We start from the raw sequence: 20217 nt of genomic DNA, 5'->3' as shown, positions 1-20217 counted from the left end.
AGCCTGCTCTAACCTCCTTCGGGCAGACAGTAATACACACCTTGTTGTCTCCACCTGACACAGCCAGTATGTTGGCTGTAATGGACCAGCTCACATGCCACACCACATCATTGAACTTGTGTAGCAGCCGAGGGGTCCAGGAGTTGCCCGCTGCATCGTCACACGTCCAGATGAACACTCTGCCATCCTGGAGAAGAAAGGAACAACACACGGTATCACAAGAGGGACACTTGGAAAGGTAGCAAGTACAGGGGATGAGCCTCAGTAGTGTTTCTTTAACCGAAATGTCCAATGTGAACGGAGTGCAGCAGCATTTCATGGTGGATTTCCTACAGCTTTCTGTTTTACTAGTGAATTATATTCCTTATCCCAGTTAAGTCATCATCTCGGATCTCTTCCAGTGATTGACTCGAGTGGCCAAAGTGAAACATCCATTAAGCAGACAGAACCCTTTAGCAAGAACACATGATTGAGTGGACACACCTTCTGGGAGACAAACTTGTGTTGTCTCTAAAGCAGAGCACAGCTACTGAAGCAGCTAAGATGGGGATACCAATCACTCCACATCTTTACATGTGAGTTACTGAAGCACAAAACCAATGCTTCCTTCCCATTAGTTTAATCATTCCTCACCCGAACAAGGAATGGAAATGCTCACTCCTCACTCCTAAAATCGGTAAGGTGGGAGGCCAATAAGACAACAATCTGGAAGTGAGAACAATATAAAGATGGCTGCATTGAGAAGGTAGATCACATTCACAAGCAGGCTTAACAGACATGAGCATTCTTAAACTTAATTTATGCCTCACCTGTGAGCAACTGGCAATAGCACTTGTGGGCAGGCCAATCGATGGTGCCCAGGCCACATCCCGCACCCAGTCACTGTGTGCCTCTAGCTTCTGATCTTCTTTCCACTGCCCATCTTCCTCTCTGAAATAAAACAAAAGGTTGATCAAAGCCGTCCTGAACAGAAGAGGTGTCCAACAAGAATTTCAACATTGTCGAAAATCAATGTCCATTTCAGATTCTTGCGACATAGAATGATATTGCACTCAAAAACATCGAAGAATATTCTAGGCAGAATCCAGGGAATACACTTAAGATCCATATTCATCACACTGTTCATATGAGGATCAAGAAATTGTGTACCATTCACTCAGGAGTACGGGGAATTAGTAAACATCAACTGCACTAACACTTTAAAAAAGGACATGCCAGGGACAGAATGGTCACACATGCTGGCACAGGTGCTTATTAACCAGATACAAATTGAACTAAATGTCTTACCACCCTCCATTCCATTTGCATTGAATCAGAGGGGGCTTTACCTTTAAATTGAGGCTATCTATATTTAATTTACAGCTGCAAGCGGTCACGCAGTATGTGTGAAATGCCTCCGCACTCAAAGCACCAGTCAGATCAATAGCATGACATTTATTTCTATTTGACAGAATTGTATCTCTGTGCAGAAGTGATTCATAGCTTAACATGTAGTTGTGAACGAAACAAACACCAAAGTAGATGACTGAAGGTGATGATTTGAGGGAGATAATCAGCAAAACAAAACAGGTTTTATGTTATCCAGTGTTTGCAAATGTAGAATTTCAGGTATGTCCCTATTCAACAAAGTGTTTTGTATTTATATTACGTTTTCAAACCTCCACAAATGTCAACGCTTCTAAGCACTGTTTCTACAGGACGCATCCATAACCTCAACAACTTTTGAATCCTATCTAAGTAGAAAACATCCCATAATAATAGTTTAAAAAACTCTATGTTGCCTCTGTTTACTTATATGGGCCAACGCTAACTACTGACACAACCATGTTTATAAACACAAACAGATATGAGAAGGACACTTCAAGTAGTTTGCTACCTGTAGAACATTTTTGTTTAAAAAGGCACCTCTTTGAGATATCAGTAGTTTCCTCTTGAAAGACTCTTTGAAGGAGGGTAAGAGTCTTGCACAGCATCAGGGCTCAAACCAACAGTTAAAACAATACTCTAAATTTGGGCCCAGTAACACGTCCATGGAAGACTAATTTCACAACGGCATTTTGAGTGACTTGTATATATTTAAGCATTACTTTGTCCAGTGAAAATGAGAGGCATTTTAGCATTCTGTTCAGGCAGCAGCATAGCGTTTGATTATGTACTGAGAACATCATGATTTATGGATAAGAACTTGTAAAGTCAGAGCACTAAGAAATACAGCTTACAATGTGGTTCACCTGAAAAATACGTATTGCATATTTCACTTTGAACCATCGAGGATGCAGATCGCAGAAGCCTTTAACATTCAGGTATTGAGACAGTGAGGTCAAAAGCACCAGGTGTGACAAAAGGCCAAAAAGAATAGCAACATTAATTTTCAGTACTCTGAAATGAGAACTCACTGACAACCAACGTGACTAGGACACTCTCATGGTTACTTTAACCAGTAGAATGAATTAAACCCATCGTGGCACATCTTTGATAGCACAACTTGCTGGTTATCTATGTCAAGACTGAAATGACAGTATTGACAAATTATGGATTGCACATTTACATGGGATATCGACACAAACATGTGAACTGGTATTAAGGGACATTAATAAAACATAGGCTGAGTTTGTAAAGTACACTGATTGCATTTTTAAGAGCAACGGCATTATTATATAAACCTGATGAACTGAAGATGCTTCAGACTTTAAACTGTCCCGTTCAAACCTGCGACAGACTCTTACTACTAAGAATGATACAGCGAGAAGACTTACTTCCAGATTTTAACTAGGTTATCACAACCACCAGATGCAAATCTCTTGATGTAATTTGGTTTTTGACCAGATGGCTGATCTACAAGGCTACCAGGGACAACTGCAGGGGCCCAGCTCACAGCATTGCATCCGATCTGTGTGGGAAAAGAAAGCAAACTAAAACGTCTTGCTACAAACCACTGGAAACGCACTCAAATCAGCACTACTTTACCACTAATCTACCGACATAAGACACAAGTATTGTCAAAGCCAATCGGTATGGTACCTGGTGCCAGTCCTTTTGGCTTTTCAATGCTTGTTTTGTCATTATTTTTATAAAACATTGTTGAGGGAGTTGCCAGGCTCACACAAAGATTGTTAGGGGGAAAAAAAAACAAAGAAAAGTAAAAAGCTAAACAATTTTTAGGTTTAAAAAACAAAAAACACACAGGTTGCCAAAGTAGTCCTGGCACTGAAGGGAATTACTTAGTGTGTGGTGTCCTCTTTGTGAACAAGCAGAATGACATCACTCACAGTCACATTAGCCAAAAGCTGAAGTAGGCGGACCCATTGCCCTGCGCTGTATGCTGTAGTGGGTAGAAGAAAAATCTAAATGACAATAACAGAACAATGGAGGAATAGGGCTGGCTAAAAGCCACGATTAATAAGCATATCATATCGAATTGTGCTAAAATCAAAAAGTCTTGGCTAATGCAGACCTAAAAATCACACACTCCGAATGCAAATAAATTTCTCATTGAAGGTGGTTAATATTCATTTTTCTTCAGTTTCTTACGAAATGGGGCAGAAAGGCTGTTCACAATATTTTATACTCCCACCGATAAGCGACACCCCCTTCTCTTGCATTCAGGCTGTACTTCTTTGAGCTTTATGCTCTATGAAGACAAATGCAGCAGAGCTTTTCACAAATAATTAATTTCTCCTAACCCTTGATATAGTCCCACCAGAGGAATGGCCCAGGATTCATCGCTATTAGAACTAACATGCTTCCAGCAACAGGCCATCGGGCACTCGGTTCTCAGAACCAGCAAAGTTCATAAGGACCACTGGAGAGCAGCCCATATTTGGAGATTGAGCCACACAAGATTTATTTTTTGTGACTAAATTGTTCAAACGATACTGCTAATTTTCCTATGTTTTTGTAAAGCGTTTAAAGGACACAGTGCCTTGTAAAGGCTTTTTTAATCATTTTATCAGTCTCCTCTGGTCCCTATTCCTAGTTCTAGCTATGAGAAGCTGGTGAGCGCTGGACCGGTAATGGCTTGAAGCAGGATGGGCAGCCCAGCTCTTCTGTGGCAAAGCTACTTCACATTATTCTGTAGCTACAAAAAGCATCCATCTCTGCTTGAGCATTGGAGAATTCAGCTAATTCATGTGACGGGCACATCTGCGTGACAACCAAGCTCAACGTCCAGATGAGACTGTGCAGGTCATCACTGCACATAAAGAACACAACGGAATGTCTGGCAGTCAAGGGTAAGAGGCAGGGAACATAACTCTTACCGTATGTGCATTGCTTATCTTCTTCACTTCCCAGGGGCCATCTCCCGTGTAGGTGAGCATGGAGATGGCTCCATCTGAGCTACCGCAAGCCAGCATCAGTCCATAGTCATGCGGGGCCCAGCACACGGAGTTCACTGTCGAAAGGAGACTGGGTTAAGCTTCAAAGACCCATGAACAACACTCACACTCAATTCATGGCAATACCCACTCACACAAGCAGACTCCTGGCTCTCCAGAGCATGCAGTGTGTAAAGTTACTTCAACAGTGAAATCACGAATATAGCAAATACACAGCACATGTCGAACGACACTGTAGATCGCCAAACTCAAGACACAACTCGGAAGTACTAAATATTTATCCAGTAAAGCGGAAAACTGTGCATGAATACCCAACATTTTGAAAAGTACATGCATGTAGCAAAGCAACAACAATATAGTTATACCACTGTAAGAAATAAGCTTTAGCACCTCATTCAAATCTTCCTTTAGCCCCAAGTAGCTTCTGGGTATGTTTTAGTTTATAAAAGTATCAAAAGATAACCACATGATCAGATATCGTCACATGCTTGTTCTCCATTTCCAAAAGTTTGATCTCCTGATGAAGTTGGTCTGTGCCACATCGGAAAATTTAGAAAACTCTATTATTAATAGGGGCCTGGTCATCTTACAGCTCTTCTGTTAACAAGAGCAAAATAAACCTTGTTTGTGCCAGACTAAAGGAGTGGTAACCATTTAAAATTTTATATCAAATAAATAGTAATACATAGTAGGGGATGTGCATGTGCTGGTAATGACAAAAACACAAGTCATTTCTCTTGGTCATGTCTACCCTGATAATCGAGTAGTAATGGCCCGACCCTCCAGAGCACAGGGCAGAATGGGGCTATTTCTGCACCTTAAAATAGCGCCTCTGACAGATGACACCTGCTCTATCGCGGATTATGCCTACATTTGTTTTCCAGTTGGTTAGGGGTTCCCGACCACGAGTAATGTCATACCTGAGGAGTCGTGCCCAGTGTACTCGTAACTCTTTTCCCAGGTGCCGTTTTCTTCTTTCCACACAATCACCTTCCGGTCGTAGGAGCAGGAGGCCAGCATGTTCCCATACATTGGGTGGGCCCAGGCTACCTGCCATACTGGTCCCTCGTGTCTGAATAAGGCATAAATAATTTTTACTGCACACGTTCCTATATGTTAAACAGGCCAAACTGTAAATATCCAAATGATCAATAAAATGATTTCTCCATTCAGTATAAATAAACGGAATTAAAACTACTTTCAGTTGTGACAGATTAGCCCAGAGTTGAGTTGCATTGTCAAAACAGCTGCAGGATTAAACAAATAACATTACAAACTATCATGGATTGTTTTATAACTCATGTATTTGGCTGGTAAGTGATGGGCTTTCGGAATACGGTTACAGCATGGGGGCTTTTCTCATTCAGGGAACACCTTTTTAAGGGGACTTGGAAATTTAAAGGGCAATAGAATCTGCTTAGGAAAAATATATCTTTGTTCCCAGGACGGTTGTAGGCACTCCCAGCCAAACAGCGAAAATAACTGCTGTAAGTCAGACTTAGAAAGCATGTTTGTCCAGGCAGAAGGAGCGAGCATGGAACAAACAACGGATGTGGGAAATCAGACATCTGAGGGACTAGGGCCTGAAAGACAAACATTTACAAGAAATATAATAACTAGACGAGGGTTCTGACATTGATGAAGGCTACCGAGGTAGCATTTGATGCTAAAAACTCAACAAATTAATAAAGAGGGTAGAATTCTGAAGATTTGACTGCACACGTGACTGCAATTTCACAGAAGACTCCAACATCCCACCCACTGACTTGTTTTGCTGAACAGTTTCCTTTTTAAACGAAGGTCTCTCTAGAATTACAGGAAGAGCTGATGTGTTTTGCTGTTAGTTTTTTGGGAAGAAGGAGGGAAACCGGTGCAGTTATGTATCTGGCAGAGCATCTACTCACCCCCTAAGATCAGCGATGAGGATCTGTCCTCCATTTTTGACATCAAAGATCTTCACCGAGCGGTCAGAGGAGCACGTGGCCAGCCGTGTGCCATAATAATCCATCTGGGCATCATGCTGTCAGGTGAGAACAAAAAACAACTCGCTTTTTCAGGGAATAAGTAGGACTTCTAAAATCTGAGGCCACCATCGTGTCACTCGAAGAATGCTTTGCTATGAAGTAACATGGCTCAGCAAAAGCAAGTACCATATGCAAAACACAGCTCAAATTACTCTGGAAAAGCAAACTTTTACTGAATACTGCCAGTAAAACCAGTCAAGGGCTGCAGTGGAGAATTTTGGATAGGTAAGTCGGCCACAGTGCACCAGACCAGAAATGTTCCCCATTTTTAACAGATATACAATCTTAATGAGATATCATTGTGTAAACCATTATCCAAATCCACTGAGCGTAGGACTAACATACACAAAACAGAATTATATTTTTCACCAAATTAGGATGGACAAAACGAGCTGACGTTTAACCAAGATGATACCCAAGTGTATTCATGAGCTCATTTCCATCCATCTGATCTCAAATCCAGTTAGATGTTTTTTTTCTATTTTAAATCAATAGCGTGCCCCCTGCGTGCCATCTTCCCCTAGACTCATCATTTTTAGACCTGTGTAAAGCATAATGAAATTAGCTTTATACTTCATAGGAGCTAGTGATGCCCTGCTTATTAAAGCAAGAATCATGCATCAGAAGAATTAGTGGCAGGCTTTCTGGCAGCCTTCTTACAAAATTTCCATATGAGGGAGCTGCTGAGAGTCTGCAACAGTGACCCAACTATGGATTCAAAACGATTATGTTCTGCCTTAATGAATATCACACTTAATAAGAAACACTCATTTTTAAAATACACTTTATATGGCTAAATGTCAGTATCGGAAAAACTGGATTCACCCTTTTGGTTTGAAACGTGTGTCTTAAATAAGCCTAGATATTAAATGTTCCATTCAAGGCTAATAATACATGCCACCATTTCACTAAGCTGGCCTGTCTTCAGTGGTTCCATACTAAAATTAAGGGGCATTGATAACTACTAGATGTGAACAATATTGATGGACATGATGCAAGCCTTTTTTAAGTAAGCTTTTTTACCGTATTATGTGCCTTGGATGACAATAACGAACAAGTCTCAAATAATTTAGCAGAAAACACTATGAAAATACTGAAACCCAAGCTTCAGAAATCCCCATTACAAAGTGGGCTGGAGATTTCACCACACAAAGCTTCACGTCCCTATTAGCTACTTGATATAAACAAATATTCACCTGCCAAATATTCCATGTGTACGATTATTTACCTAGAGCCACAACCATATAGTTCAGCCCTGAAGTTACCCCAAATAATGTTCTAGCCACCACATATGCTGTAGCCGCGAAGCCAGTCATCAACAACTCTGCACTTGCTCACTTCTCCCTCTTACTCTGCCTACAGTCACATTAGCTTACACAAACACAAAGCCTTAATAGTCTTTGTAAAAAACGCCTTACAAAACATTTCACTCGGTTATTCTCCAATCTGAGTTTACCACACAGACCGCTTCATTCCCTCTTATTCTTTAGCTAAGATTACCCAATAGAAAGACCTAGATCATTCAATCTGTAACTAAGATTACCCCATGCAGTTTTACACTCCCCTACTTTCTTCTGATGCATGCCTCATACTACACACCGCATGGGTCAAAGGGTGCCTCCTCTCTCCAGCAGGTGAGCCAAACAAGCACAATGTGGTACCTGCTTGCTTTCTACCTTGTCTGCACTTGATAATAGCACAAGCACAGCTCAAATATTACTCTACCCCCTATTTTCTTGGATCTCAGCTCTCCCTTACTACCCCCTGTATTCTGCACCCATATTTATTCCAGTATTTTTTTGACCCGGGTAGGCATCTAGACCTGGTTGGAACCTGAAGAGATCACTTCTGCTCTGACATCTATATCCAATGTATTTGCTCTTAGCAGTGTACAGGAACATCATTGGCTCAGATCCAAAATTTCTGCGGGTCACTGTCAAAATGAATATAGTGAACTGACCTCACACCGACCCTTTCCAAGTTAGACAGAATGAGAATTAACTAACATTTGGAAATATGTACAAACTTAAATATTGTTGCTTAACATTTATATGAAGCATCACAATATTACTAGAATAATGACATACATATTTCCATTCTGTGATTATCATAATGTCACAACTGGCATTATTTGCTTGATCAGTTAGAGTTTGTGTGCTATAGAATGACAGGCTGGCAACTTCTGAAAGCAATTTATGTTACAAAATAAAAACTTTTGACAAACGCACCCACCCCTTGTCCGTAGAACACAGCGGCTATAGTACACTTGTGGTGTGCATATGTCCACAACTCCAACAGTAACATGCAATCCCCGACATAGAATTTCCATACAAACATGCATGGGCACATAAACTGTAAATGAGAGTAATGGGTCAGCAAAAGTACTTACGATCATATCCTCGTGGGACGTATCGACTGTGTTAATTACAGACACCTGTAAGCACAAGAAAAACATTGCTAACAATTCGTCTTAACTGCAGAGGTGGACATACACCGCCATTTGCAACTCTTGGAACTATTTAATAAATAAATGCAAAGTGGTATGAATATATCTGTAATATCAATAGGAGGTACAAAAATCTATGAACTGGCCAAATCGTTTTCAGGAAAATCCTCCACATAAAATAGTAAGGGAACGAAGGCTTTCAAAATGTTCATGTATGAAAATCGGTGATGCAGTGGAGTTTGATGGCTTATAGCTCGCATTCACTAATACTTGGCTACCTCAAATAATTTATACAATCCAGCTTGTAGTGGTTTTGTGAGGTGGCTTATAGGTAACCGTAGCTAAATGTAACCTGGTGTGACAAGTTTCACATACGTTCCACTTTGTCATCATTAACTAAACAAAACGTAGCCAACATTCAGAAGCACTGTGTGAAAATTTAACAGCATCCCTATTCTTTAACCAAACAATTACAATCATGAACTACTATACAAGCACATTTCATTACATAATCTTCAGAAAGTGCTACTAACCGTATATAAAATCACAAACATTGTCAATTTTCTGGAGCATTCACTTTTGTCATAACTTATCACTCATAAGTCACGGGATATCCTTAAAGTTCTCAGAGAAAGATTAATTGCTGCCCAGCTGTATGGAAAGTGTTATTAAGCAATTGCCAAACAGTACGAAGTCCATCGCTCCACTGTGATATTATTTGCAAATGCAGAAGTTAAAGATAATCGCCAATCTACTGAGAAGTCGACACCCCAGCAAATTTAACACGTGATCAGAATGTCTGGGGCCCAGAGCGATAGAAAAGAGCTCCAGTCTATATTCAGAGATTTGCAGACCTCCCTAATTATGGTGAACAACAGAGCTCACGATTCTATCATCAGGAAAAGACTCAATAAGTATAGCTCTCCTGTAGGGTAGGCAGAAGGAAACACATTTTTTCACAAAAAGAACATGGCTGCCTGGCTCACGTTTGCAAAACAGTACATAAATGAACCTAGCACATCTGGAGCAATGTCCTCTGGGAAGACTAAAACAAGGTATAGGCGACTGGCAGTTGTTAACGTGTGTGGAAAGCAAACACAGCCTATAAAAACAAAAACTTCAGACCAAGCATGTGGTGGTCAAGGTGATTTGGTCCCGCTTTGCAACTGCAAGACCTGGACTCCTCACAATCATTGCAAATCCTCCATGAATTTCTTTCCATACCAGTATATTGCACAGGAAAATGTGAGACCATCTGTCAAACGTTGAGCCACAAATGGATTATGTAACAGGACAACAATACAAAAGAAACCAGCACATCTACAACTGAATGGCTGAAAAAGACAAGTCAGAATTTTGGAATAGCCATTTCACAGCCCAGACCTTGAATCAGAGCATGCACTTTTTCAAACAAGGCTACACAATGTTGGCTGATTTTGTTATGTAATAAATATTGACAAAGAGAAAAATATGTGTCTTATTTCTCACAAAGTATGGGGCTTATTGCACTAATGCAGCCACTGCAGGGAGACATATTCAGGGGTGTGGAATTTAATAAAATATCTACTTGTCCAGGTGACAGGTTGCTTCTTAAATGTACTTGCCTTGTAAAAAAATCTACTTGTCCCTCTGGTGCCATGTAATGCGAAAACAAATTATGGCAGCAATCTCATTCCGTAAGAGCTCTGATAATAGCCGCTCTGATCATGCCAGGGCAAATACTATAGTAGGGCTTGAATACTTGCAATTTCAATCCCTACTATAGCAATTTCTTTATTTTGCTACCTTTCCGCAGATCTATGTACCAGGGCTGGCGGAAGCAGTAAGGAATAGTTCAAGAGCTGGAATGCCTTTGAGCCTGCAAACCTACTAACTTGCATTTTTTAAGGATGTTCACCAGCTGTTCTCTAATCTTTGCCATAAAGAGAAAGGTTGGAAATTTACTCCTGACAATGGCAGGATTAGAAGTTCTTCAAGGACTGGGGGAAAAAAGTGGTTGGAGTCAAAGTGAACTTGTAAACGCTCAATAGATTTTCGCATGAGCACATCTACACATGCTTAAGTGCTTCTGCTAAAATACAGTTCAAAGATATTTTCTAGGAGTACAATTTCCTTGTCTACTTCTGTAAGTTCTTATGAAATCCACTAATTCAAAGACATATAGCATAGGTGCACTCTTGTGACTTTCTTTGATTGGGTCCCTAATTAGGTCTGGCGTTGACCAAGACATTTTGTTTTTATTAATATTCTACTTCTCTCTCTATTGGCAAGCTTTACTGTGAGTGCTCGCATTATGCTGTTCCGCAGGGAGAATATTAGCACACAAAGTAGTTTTGTTCAGGGCCAGGAACTACTGCGGCAATCAATGGCATAACGAAACTGGAGGGGGCCCCTCTACAAAGAACATGGAGCTCCCCCTGACCAACACATGGCAGGTGCTGTGCTGAGGGGCAATGGTGAGGGCCTGGCAGCTCCCACAACAATAAAGTGTTACAAAAGCCACGTCATTACAAGACATGCATTGATAAAACCAAAAGAGTCACAACAAATGTTGGAATGTTGGCTTTGACAGTGTTAGTTTATTTTCATGCTTCCCATAATTTTGTTGAAAATGTTACACTAATTTTCCATTAGGAAGATGTATTGGAAATACTAGCATGCATCAACACATTTTACTAAATGACACTTCAAAGAAATAGCACCTAAAATGTCATAGCTGCGATAGGTTTTTGTTTGGAACCTGCATTTTTTGAAAGCAAAGAATCATCACTGTTGCTCACAAGCTCCTGCAAACATTTGCATATAATCAGAGAGCATTCTGGGAGCATTAAACTTCGCTTCATATTGTCAAACCTTTCAAGTGTGTGTGTACACTTTTTTTTTTTTTCACTGGAACCACTGTCAGAAGTGCAGTGTAACCTTAAAACGATTTTTTTTTTTTTTTTTTACAGCACTCACCCTAATAATAAATGCTTTTCAATAATGAACCATAGGTACATGTTCCAACACCATCAACTTATGGACACACATTACCTCAACTGCAGACAGTCCCTCTGTAAACTGACAGCCAAAGGGTTTGTGCTGCAGGGGGTTGGGCCTACTTGTCCCAAGGACAAAACAAACATGAAAATGTGTTGCCCTTGACCCCAAACAATATGTACCTGGTGATAGGAATTCCACAACCCTGCCATATTTGATCTCAGGTATGAATCCCAGCCTTTGAGCCTTCTGAACCAGGTAAAAGGAGTACTGTTGAGCTTGGCAACATTATCAGGTTATTCACCGCCCAGAGGTCCCTCATGGGTCAATGTGCACTTTAGAAAAAGATATGTTATGTTGTTATCTACTGTTCAGACTTGACGAGAAGCAATACATCATGATCAGGTATGTATGAATATGCAAAACAGTAGAAAATTAAGATTGCATAATTTCTTTTTCACATCACTGCAATTCCATTGCCAGCGTCTGCCGTTTTGAGAAACAAAGGTCTGAAGTTTGAATCAGAACAAGAACATCCATCTTTTTATTAATCTACAGCGGATTAAATTAGTACAATAATATTGGGCTGTAAAAAGGTTAGCTTTAAGAAGTCTGAAAATACTATTTATTAGACCTGTTTGAAGTTACACCTATGATCTGCACATTATCCAGAGCCCTGCAGCATTTCCTCAGCTATCAGAACACTCAAACTTTAGTTTCTTTAAAATGAAGGGTTTAATTATTCTGAAACAGCTTTTGACTTATCTAGCAACATTTCATTCTGTTTATTATTTTTAGAAAGAGCTGTGTGTCAGCCTTTTTTTTTTTACATTTGGTGAGTTGTAATCACCCAATAATCTTTACACTGTGGGGAGTAGGAAGTTAGAGTCAAATTAGAAATGCATGTGTGAATGTGTGAAAATCCAATAATATTCACCTGCAAGGATTTAAATTGTGAACGATGAAGAAGAATTCGATTTTGATGCTTTGCCTGAAAAACATGTAGTTTGCTTCTGCAGTCATCACTGGAACAGGGCATGCTGCAGCCTATCTCTGTTTTTCATCAGTGGTAAGGCTTGTTGATGATCATATGTGAAGTCGCTGACCAAAGGATCCTATGAGGTATGTGCTGAAGTCTGGGTTGCCACAGCTAATCTGCATCTGTGCTGCAGCAGGCTGTGTGCACAGTGCAGAGAACCTTGGGAATGATCCCACAAACGCAAAGTACGTTTAAGACGGGTTTATGTGATTTTACCTTCACAAGTTCAGACACAGTCTTGTAACGCGACTTTGAGCCACTGTAACTCATTGGCAACTTTCTTTGCGAGACCTATGTAAATAATGTTACAGCAGTCTAAAGGCCCCATTATGAATTTGGTAGGTGAAAAACTGTCCAACAAACTTCCGACAGGGTGGCCTCCGCCCAGGCGGTAACCTCCCCACCAGAGCTATTATCGGTTTCCTGGTGGGTTGGTGGGCGGAAACGTAGGTTTCCGCCCGCTGGCATAGTGGGAAACTGGCTACAGCATTGTATCCGGCTCATAATCAAGCCGGCAGCAATGCTGTCGCCTGCAGGGTGCTGGCCGGGGGAGTCCCTGCACTGCCCACACCAAGTGCCTGGGCAGTGCAGGGCCCCCAGTGGCCCTCTACACCTGTTTCATGCCAGTCTTTTCATGGTGGTGCTACCGCCATGAAACCGCTAGCGGAGAACGAGGCTGTAATCCCCAGGGCAGCACTGCTTGCATTGCTGCCCTAGCGGATTAGAATCTCTGCCACCACCTGACCGTTCCGACTGCCACACTCGTAACGAGGCCCTAAGACTTACATCATCAGGACTCTTGTCATTTCCATCCTGGGCTCAATGTGGGAATTTCTCAGAGGAGATAATTGTTGCTATTTAATGCCCTAGACCACCATGTTTTCTTGGATTCCCTCTCACACCCACTCCTCAATTATCATACTCTGAGCAAGGCCAAGACGACCAAACTAAACACAGACTGGAGAAAGGTTTTCTAAGCTTATCATACAGTCTGATGGTTGAGTGGGGGTAAAGTCAGAGAGAGAAGGGGCAACTGTCCCATGCTTGTGTGTGTGTCTGTGTGTGTGTGATTGATGTGTGTGTGTGTCACACTGATGAACGCCTCAATCATAAAAAAATGTAAGATGCTGCACATGCATGTGCTGGCTGACTAATTCTCAGGAGCTCACTATGCAGACTGTGGATGTGGGAATAAATAAAAATAAATATGTTAATTCTCAAGATTCAATTTATCTTAAGAAAACTCAGCCACAAGTAAAGCTTCTGATTCCTAAAAGTAGTCTAAATACTTTCAGAAACTGGGTACCTTTAATCTCTCTCTACCAGACAGTAGGCCCTCTTTCTGCGTACCAAACTTATTCATCTGTTTGCCTCTCCCAACCTTGGCCTTTGCTCTCAGTTTTTTCACCTGATGGCTGCATTTAAAGAAGGGTTGTCCAGCATGTAGCCTCGGAGCTAATAGACGCTCTCCAGCTGCCTAGAAGCAGCTCTCCTGTGTGCAGCCTGTTAAATTAAAAACCTGTGTCTGGTTAATTTAATGATGTATCACAAAATGGAAACGTGTGCATTCAAGGTGTAAATGTGTGTATTTTCAGACCTCAAATGAGGAGGTTCAGAGAAAAACAGATTTCCAAAATATATTTAAGCTGATATTTGATTGACTCAGGCAAGACTACCAATATCATCTTGGTGACACAGGCATTTCAGTTATGGTTATTACCCATGTACAAACATTCCAAATGGAAATGTCCTTTATACAATTACTACTGGCAACTCAATTTGCTGCACGGAGGTGATCACTGCTGGTAATCTGGAGTGGGGTGGCCAACAATGTAAGCTTGTCTGGCATGGTCACTGGTAGGAGACTTAATATTGGTAGCTCGAATGCTTTTCATTCAGCATGAGAAAGACAACTAAGCATGTAGCATAATTATTAGGAAAAACATTAGAATATTCTGGAACCCAAGCTGGATCTTAATTATCGGTATGCAAGTTGAAAGTAGCATAATAGGCCAATCTGTCATGAGCTCCTTTTACATTACTAATAATTAAAAGGCTGAAAGTCTAAAGAGCAGTGATTATTGGCATCTGAACAAGACTTATGTTTATGCTATGAAAATGCATCCAACAATCACAAAAAAGTTAATATTACCCCATTGACAGCGTGGAAATGCTTTTTGGCTACATCTCTGCAATGTTCTGTAGCCTTTGCTGATAGTAAACATATTCAACAAATAGCAGAGCTCCTCATGGTCACAACATCTCTGTAACCAAAGCATGGCTATTTTATAAACTGCATCATAAACCAGAGGTCGAAGTGGGTCATATCTGAGGGCCACCACGTGCCCATACTTTTTTAAATTTGGCAAAAACAGTTCTTCTACTTTATGTTAAAAGGCAACAGTCCCAGGACGGTTAACTTCGACACTTGAGATGCCCCATCTGAAGGGGAGAGGGAGAGTCTTGTGGTGTGATGCCAAGGGAGGGGCAGACAGCTGAACAAGAATCAAGCCTTCTTGCCAGGCTATCTGCTGCTTGAAAGAAATAAAAATGTGTGCATTTGGTAAATCTTCAAAATGTAAAGGCAACTTGGGAGCTGGTATTGGCTTTAGTTGTCTTTCCAACAGAATTTGAGAAATTTCAGAACCTCATGTTCCAATTGCACGTGATTGCCTATTAATCGATTTCCCTTGTGGTGTTACTTTGCCATTAAAATTGCAAAGTCACACCACAAGGGAAATCGATTAATACATGTCCTGGGCTCATCTTTCCACATCCAATGATAGCAATAAAGAAGAAACTTCTCTTCATCACACAGTCCACATACCTTTGAATATCTGCTGCTGATAAGAACAATTTTCCAAATTGATGATCACTCTACTAAGCAACAATACTAAACACAGAAAACTCTCTCCAAACTGGTCCTATATCTTAAAGACTTACCAGCTGACAGGCAAACTGAGCGCCCTAGGTCACTAGCAAATGAAAAAACAAGTCTAGGAAACCAGCAACAAAACATGTATCCTGTATTTCAGGTGTTTAATATAGCTTGGACATTGCTCCAAGGTGTAGTGGATCGCTAGGCAGAGAATAATTCATATGGTCCACCAACCATTATTCTTTCACATACCACTTGTATGCCCAACAGAAATGTATGCATCTTCTTTGTTATTAGGTAACCATATTTCTTAGAGCATGTGATCTTGGGCACACGTTTCTCAAAAACCTTTTCTAAAAAGAACACAGAAATGTGTTGAGTAGGCACATTAGCAAAGTCAATCGCGAACTAATTCTAAAACGTCAACCACCGGGGAGGGGGAAGAAAAATCAGCCTCATCCATCGCTTTACCATTTTCAAAAGGACCCAGAATATTAAAATCAATATCTTTCCACTTCTCTGTTTTTTTAGGTTGATCGTGCAAACGGTTTGACCTGCTGGAAGTATTGTGGGATTTTAACCATGCCCACCTCACGCCCATCACTTTCATTCGTTCATGGGCTTGCCTTTCAAAAATCACTTGATGTAATTGGTAAATGATTTACACTTGTCCCATCTTGGGGTGGTTTGGTTACCGCCTTGGACGCCAACCCTGTTACAGAGATAATTGCATGAATGCTGATATATTCAGCATGGGTGAACTACTTTTTTCTTATGGCTGCCATGGCCCTCACATCGCTCAAAGCACAAACTTGACCACCAGTATCGTTCTTACATTATATGCACTCTGATCTGCTAAGTAAACATTCTTTGCTGCAGGCATATTAACCCTGTGCACTACCTTATGATGACCCCAAGCCTCCACTAGACAAAAGTACGTTCTCTCTCCAGGAAGAAAACTACCCCAGTGCGCTACGTTATAAAGAGTCCAAACTTCCTCTAGACAAAAGAACATTCTCTCTCCAGAAAGAATAAAAATCGCTAGAGTTATTCTAACATTTTACATTATATGCGCTTTGAGAATTGCCTAGCACGCGTTCTTTGCAGCAGGCACATTAACCCTCTGTGCTACCTTATGAGTCCAAGCTTCCACTAGACAAAAGTATGTTCTCTCTCCAGAAAGAACACTGACCCTCTGTGCTACCTTATAACGAGTCCAAACTTCCACTAGACTAAAGGACGCTCTCTCTCCAAAAAGAACATTAATTGACAGAGTTATTTTGACATTTTTACATTATATGCACTCTGATCTGCTTAGTATACGTTCTTTTTTAGCACACTTATTCATTCTGGGACTTGTAGTTTTTATTTTTAGAATGTGATACAAGCAGGAAACCTGCCCTTGGAATAGTATTTGTATAGTTGCCCAGCTTTCTATTTCGCTGCTTGATTTGCTCATTTAGTTTGTTTCAGCTTTCATTCTGGGACTTGTAGTTGTATTTTTATAATGGGCTACAAGCTGCTACTACAAAGAAGAAACCTGACTAGAAGAACTACACGTTTGAGTCTGTGAAACTTCAGCTGCATGAGCATTTATTTATAAAACTAAGCTCAGGGAGGGCTTACAGTTGGTTATGCTGTACAATGGTCAATATTTTATAACTAATATTTCAGTTCAAGACTGACTGAGGATCTTTAATATCATGTCAGGTTACTCTCCTCAAGTGTGTGAAAAATCATGGGCTTTTTGTTCGACTCCTCAGACTGCAGTAAAGGTGCAGTGATCCAGTAAGTATGCATTCTTGAAGTACAATTATTTATACATTGCCCTGTAATGTTGCCTGTACCAACTGCCAAGTAAAATTTTTGGCACCTGAAAGTAGTTTGTGTTTTAAGGGCCTTGTTTAAAAATGTATATATATATATATATATATATATATATATATATATATTCCAGTATACTGGCCCTTTAGTTATATGCGGGCCAAGGGAATTATATGGCAGAAAGGACTCAAATATTCTGCAGGGTTGACCAATTAATGTGGCAAAAAAAAAAAAGTCCAGTTATGCATTTACCATGCCAATCCAAATCAAGTGAATAGAAGACGTACTGCATTGCAAATGCTTGTTTTTTTGTTTGCCCCTGCTCCACCTACTCCCCAAGTCTTGTCACCAAGTATTTCCGCATACTCATATCTGTTTTCACACCCCATGAAGCATCGCCAAATTGAAAACGGTTAGTTCCTCACGGCCTATCACTTCTGCAAGATGCCCCCACAACCAAAGAAAATGTTGCAATGGACATCCCTACGTTATTTTGGCTTTAAATCAACCACAAATTCCTAATGTACATTTTGCAGTCTTTTCACTAACTTCCACATCTCCCTGTATTTGCTAGTAAAGAGGGATCAGAGGCTCTGCAGCCCAACAAACGCTACGTCATAACCGGTCAACTGAATCGAACAACTAATGGAATCATAATCAGCTTCTCTCACAGTCAACACTAGGTTATGCACTCGTTAGTGAACTTCCACCCTAACTACTTTGTTTCTGAACAAAAACATAAATGAAAAGTTTTGCTTCCTTTTCTTTACTTCTGCTGCCTTTGTGCCCTCAGATTCTGAGAAAAGAAGCCACAATATTGCACTTTTATGATCACTGTTTAGCAATGGACAAGATTAAAACATGCTCAATAGTTTCATTTTTCTTGCTCCATAGATACCAAACAAATAAGGTGATCTGTTTTTTTAGCAAACATTTGAATACACTCCACAGAATAGGCTTGTGGTAGCGACACCATCATAAAAACTGGCACTTCTCGCCAGTAACGACTTATTCAATAGTCACATGTGTACCATAATCACGTCTCTCACGGCTTTATAAATGAAATGCTCAAAATCACATTCAGCGGAAACAGACTTCCATGCTGCGACATACGTTTATACACTCGACCCAGGTACAAAAGACTATCAGACTTCTAACAATCCACTTAAGGGGAAAAAAAGAAGATCGTGCTTAGAGAACTTCACTAAGCGGGTGAAATTAAAGAGGGATGCACTTAAGTTAATGCTTTGGGATCACCCTAATAAAAGAACACAGAAGGTGTAGGTTCCACTGACTACACACCCGGTCGCCTCTTAAAGATCATTTAGGAGTTGCAATTAAGAAAAAATGAACACTTCAATAACAGTGAAAGGGACAGTCCCAGATACAGGAGCAGCTATCTATTAGCCTTATGAAGCAGCAAATATCATGTATAAATCCACACTACTACAGAACACCCCTTTCTCTGTTACTGGGCTCCGCTGTATTCCTTCACTGCAACCCCTTAATGATCTTTATGTGGCGACCCGGTTTATAGTCAATACAACCACCTGCCCCGTTATGAAGACCCGCAGAGCAGATTACAACAATTCCTTTCAAGTGACTGTCAATCAAGCTACTACCACTCAACTGAAGAAAAGGTGGGGCTCCCCACTGAACGTCATGAGCCAACCTGGGAGCAGGGGATGAAAGGAGGAGTCGGCCAGGATGGCACCACTGAGGAACCATTGAGGGGTCTCCAAACAAATCCTCCATTTGTTTGGAGACCCCTCAATGGTTCCTCAGTGGTGCCATCCTGGCCGACTCCTCCTTTGGCACTGGGGAGGTCTCAAATAAAGGTCCACATACGGGTAGAGAAGCACTTCAAGACATCGAGGGTTTTGAGGCGCACAGAGGCAGGTTGTTATCCAAAGGGAGGACCTAAAATGTGGAATACTTATGTGGACTCTGGGGCAAGGAAGCATTAGAGGACTCCCACAGGGGATCCTGATACGGTGGCACAATCGACAGCCTTCCTCTTTCCCTGCCCCCGGTGCTCACCATGTTGCAGGCTCAGGCAGCGGCTCCGTCCCACACTCTCCCCAGTCAGCCCAACTTTGCTCCCGCCGCTCTCAGACGTGGCAGCTCACCGCGGCGCCCGCTGTCTCTTCCAGGATCACTTCCGGCCCAGCTTCCGGAAGTGCAACTTCAACCATCAGCCGGTGCCCAACCAAAGATGACTGACAATTCATTTGCGGTTTAATTGAAATAAACTGTTGTCGCCGATATGTTGTTTGTTCGGGGACTAAAAAGCCACTCCGAGATTAATGTAGACAAAATGTACGACAATGAAGAAAGTGTGTGACAACATGGATTTAACTAAGATGACCAGTTTAAACTCCTACGAGTTACGATTTACAGATGTATGTTTGACATTTCAAAAGCTTGGTAAATAATTCATGTTTCTCTCTTTAGGACAGAAATGTTTTTCTATGTGTTCGCTCCCTTACACCAAACCACGTTTTTGGAGATAATCTGTTACTTGACATCAATAAGAAAACATGGCCGCCGTCACGGCTCCGATTGGGAAACCGCACTGTGGTCCGCTCTCTATGTATGTCGTTTTTCGATTTTTTTTCACTTGAGGCAGTTGTTTGAAGCATGGTGGCGCCTTGTAAATGGCACAGATATAGTAGCCATCTTGAGAAGGT

General features: G+C 41.0%; 1 protein-coding gene across 1 annotated transcript in view; it reads right to left on the bottom strand.

Annotated features, from left to right (window-relative positions):
• The window catches only part of SEC13 (SEC13 homolog, nuclear pore and COPII coat complex component), a 32355-nt gene extending 12658 nt beyond the window's left edge, over positions 1-19697 (bottom strand). Inside the window, exons 1-8 of the mRNA XM_069206325.1 lie at positions 19568-19697; positions 8751-8795; positions 6242-6357; positions 5258-5409; positions 4260-4393; positions 2757-2890; positions 810-930; positions 41-187 (exon numbers count right to left, since the gene is read on the bottom strand). Of these exons, the coding sequence (XP_069062426.1) occupies positions 41-187; positions 810-930; positions 2757-2890; positions 4260-4393; positions 5258-5409; positions 6242-6357; positions 8751-8795; positions 19568-19570 (852 nt within the window). The 5' untranslated portion in view covers positions 19571-19697. The remainder of the gene's footprint in view (positions 1-40; positions 188-809; positions 931-2756; positions 2891-4259; positions 4394-5257; positions 5410-6241; positions 6358-8750; positions 8796-19567) is intronic.
• Positions 19698-20217: the final 520 nt, after the last annotated feature.

This window comes from Pleurodeles waltl, chromosome 9 (genome assembly GCF_031143425.1).
Source record: "Pleurodeles waltl isolate 20211129_DDA chromosome 9, aPleWal1.hap1.20221129, whole genome shotgun sequence".
In the NCBI taxonomy this organism is placed as follows: Eukaryota; Metazoa; Chordata; class Amphibia; order Caudata; family Salamandridae; genus Pleurodeles; species Pleurodeles waltl.
Note: the sequence above shows the minus strand (reverse complement) of the source record. Positions and strands in the feature narration are given on the sequence as shown.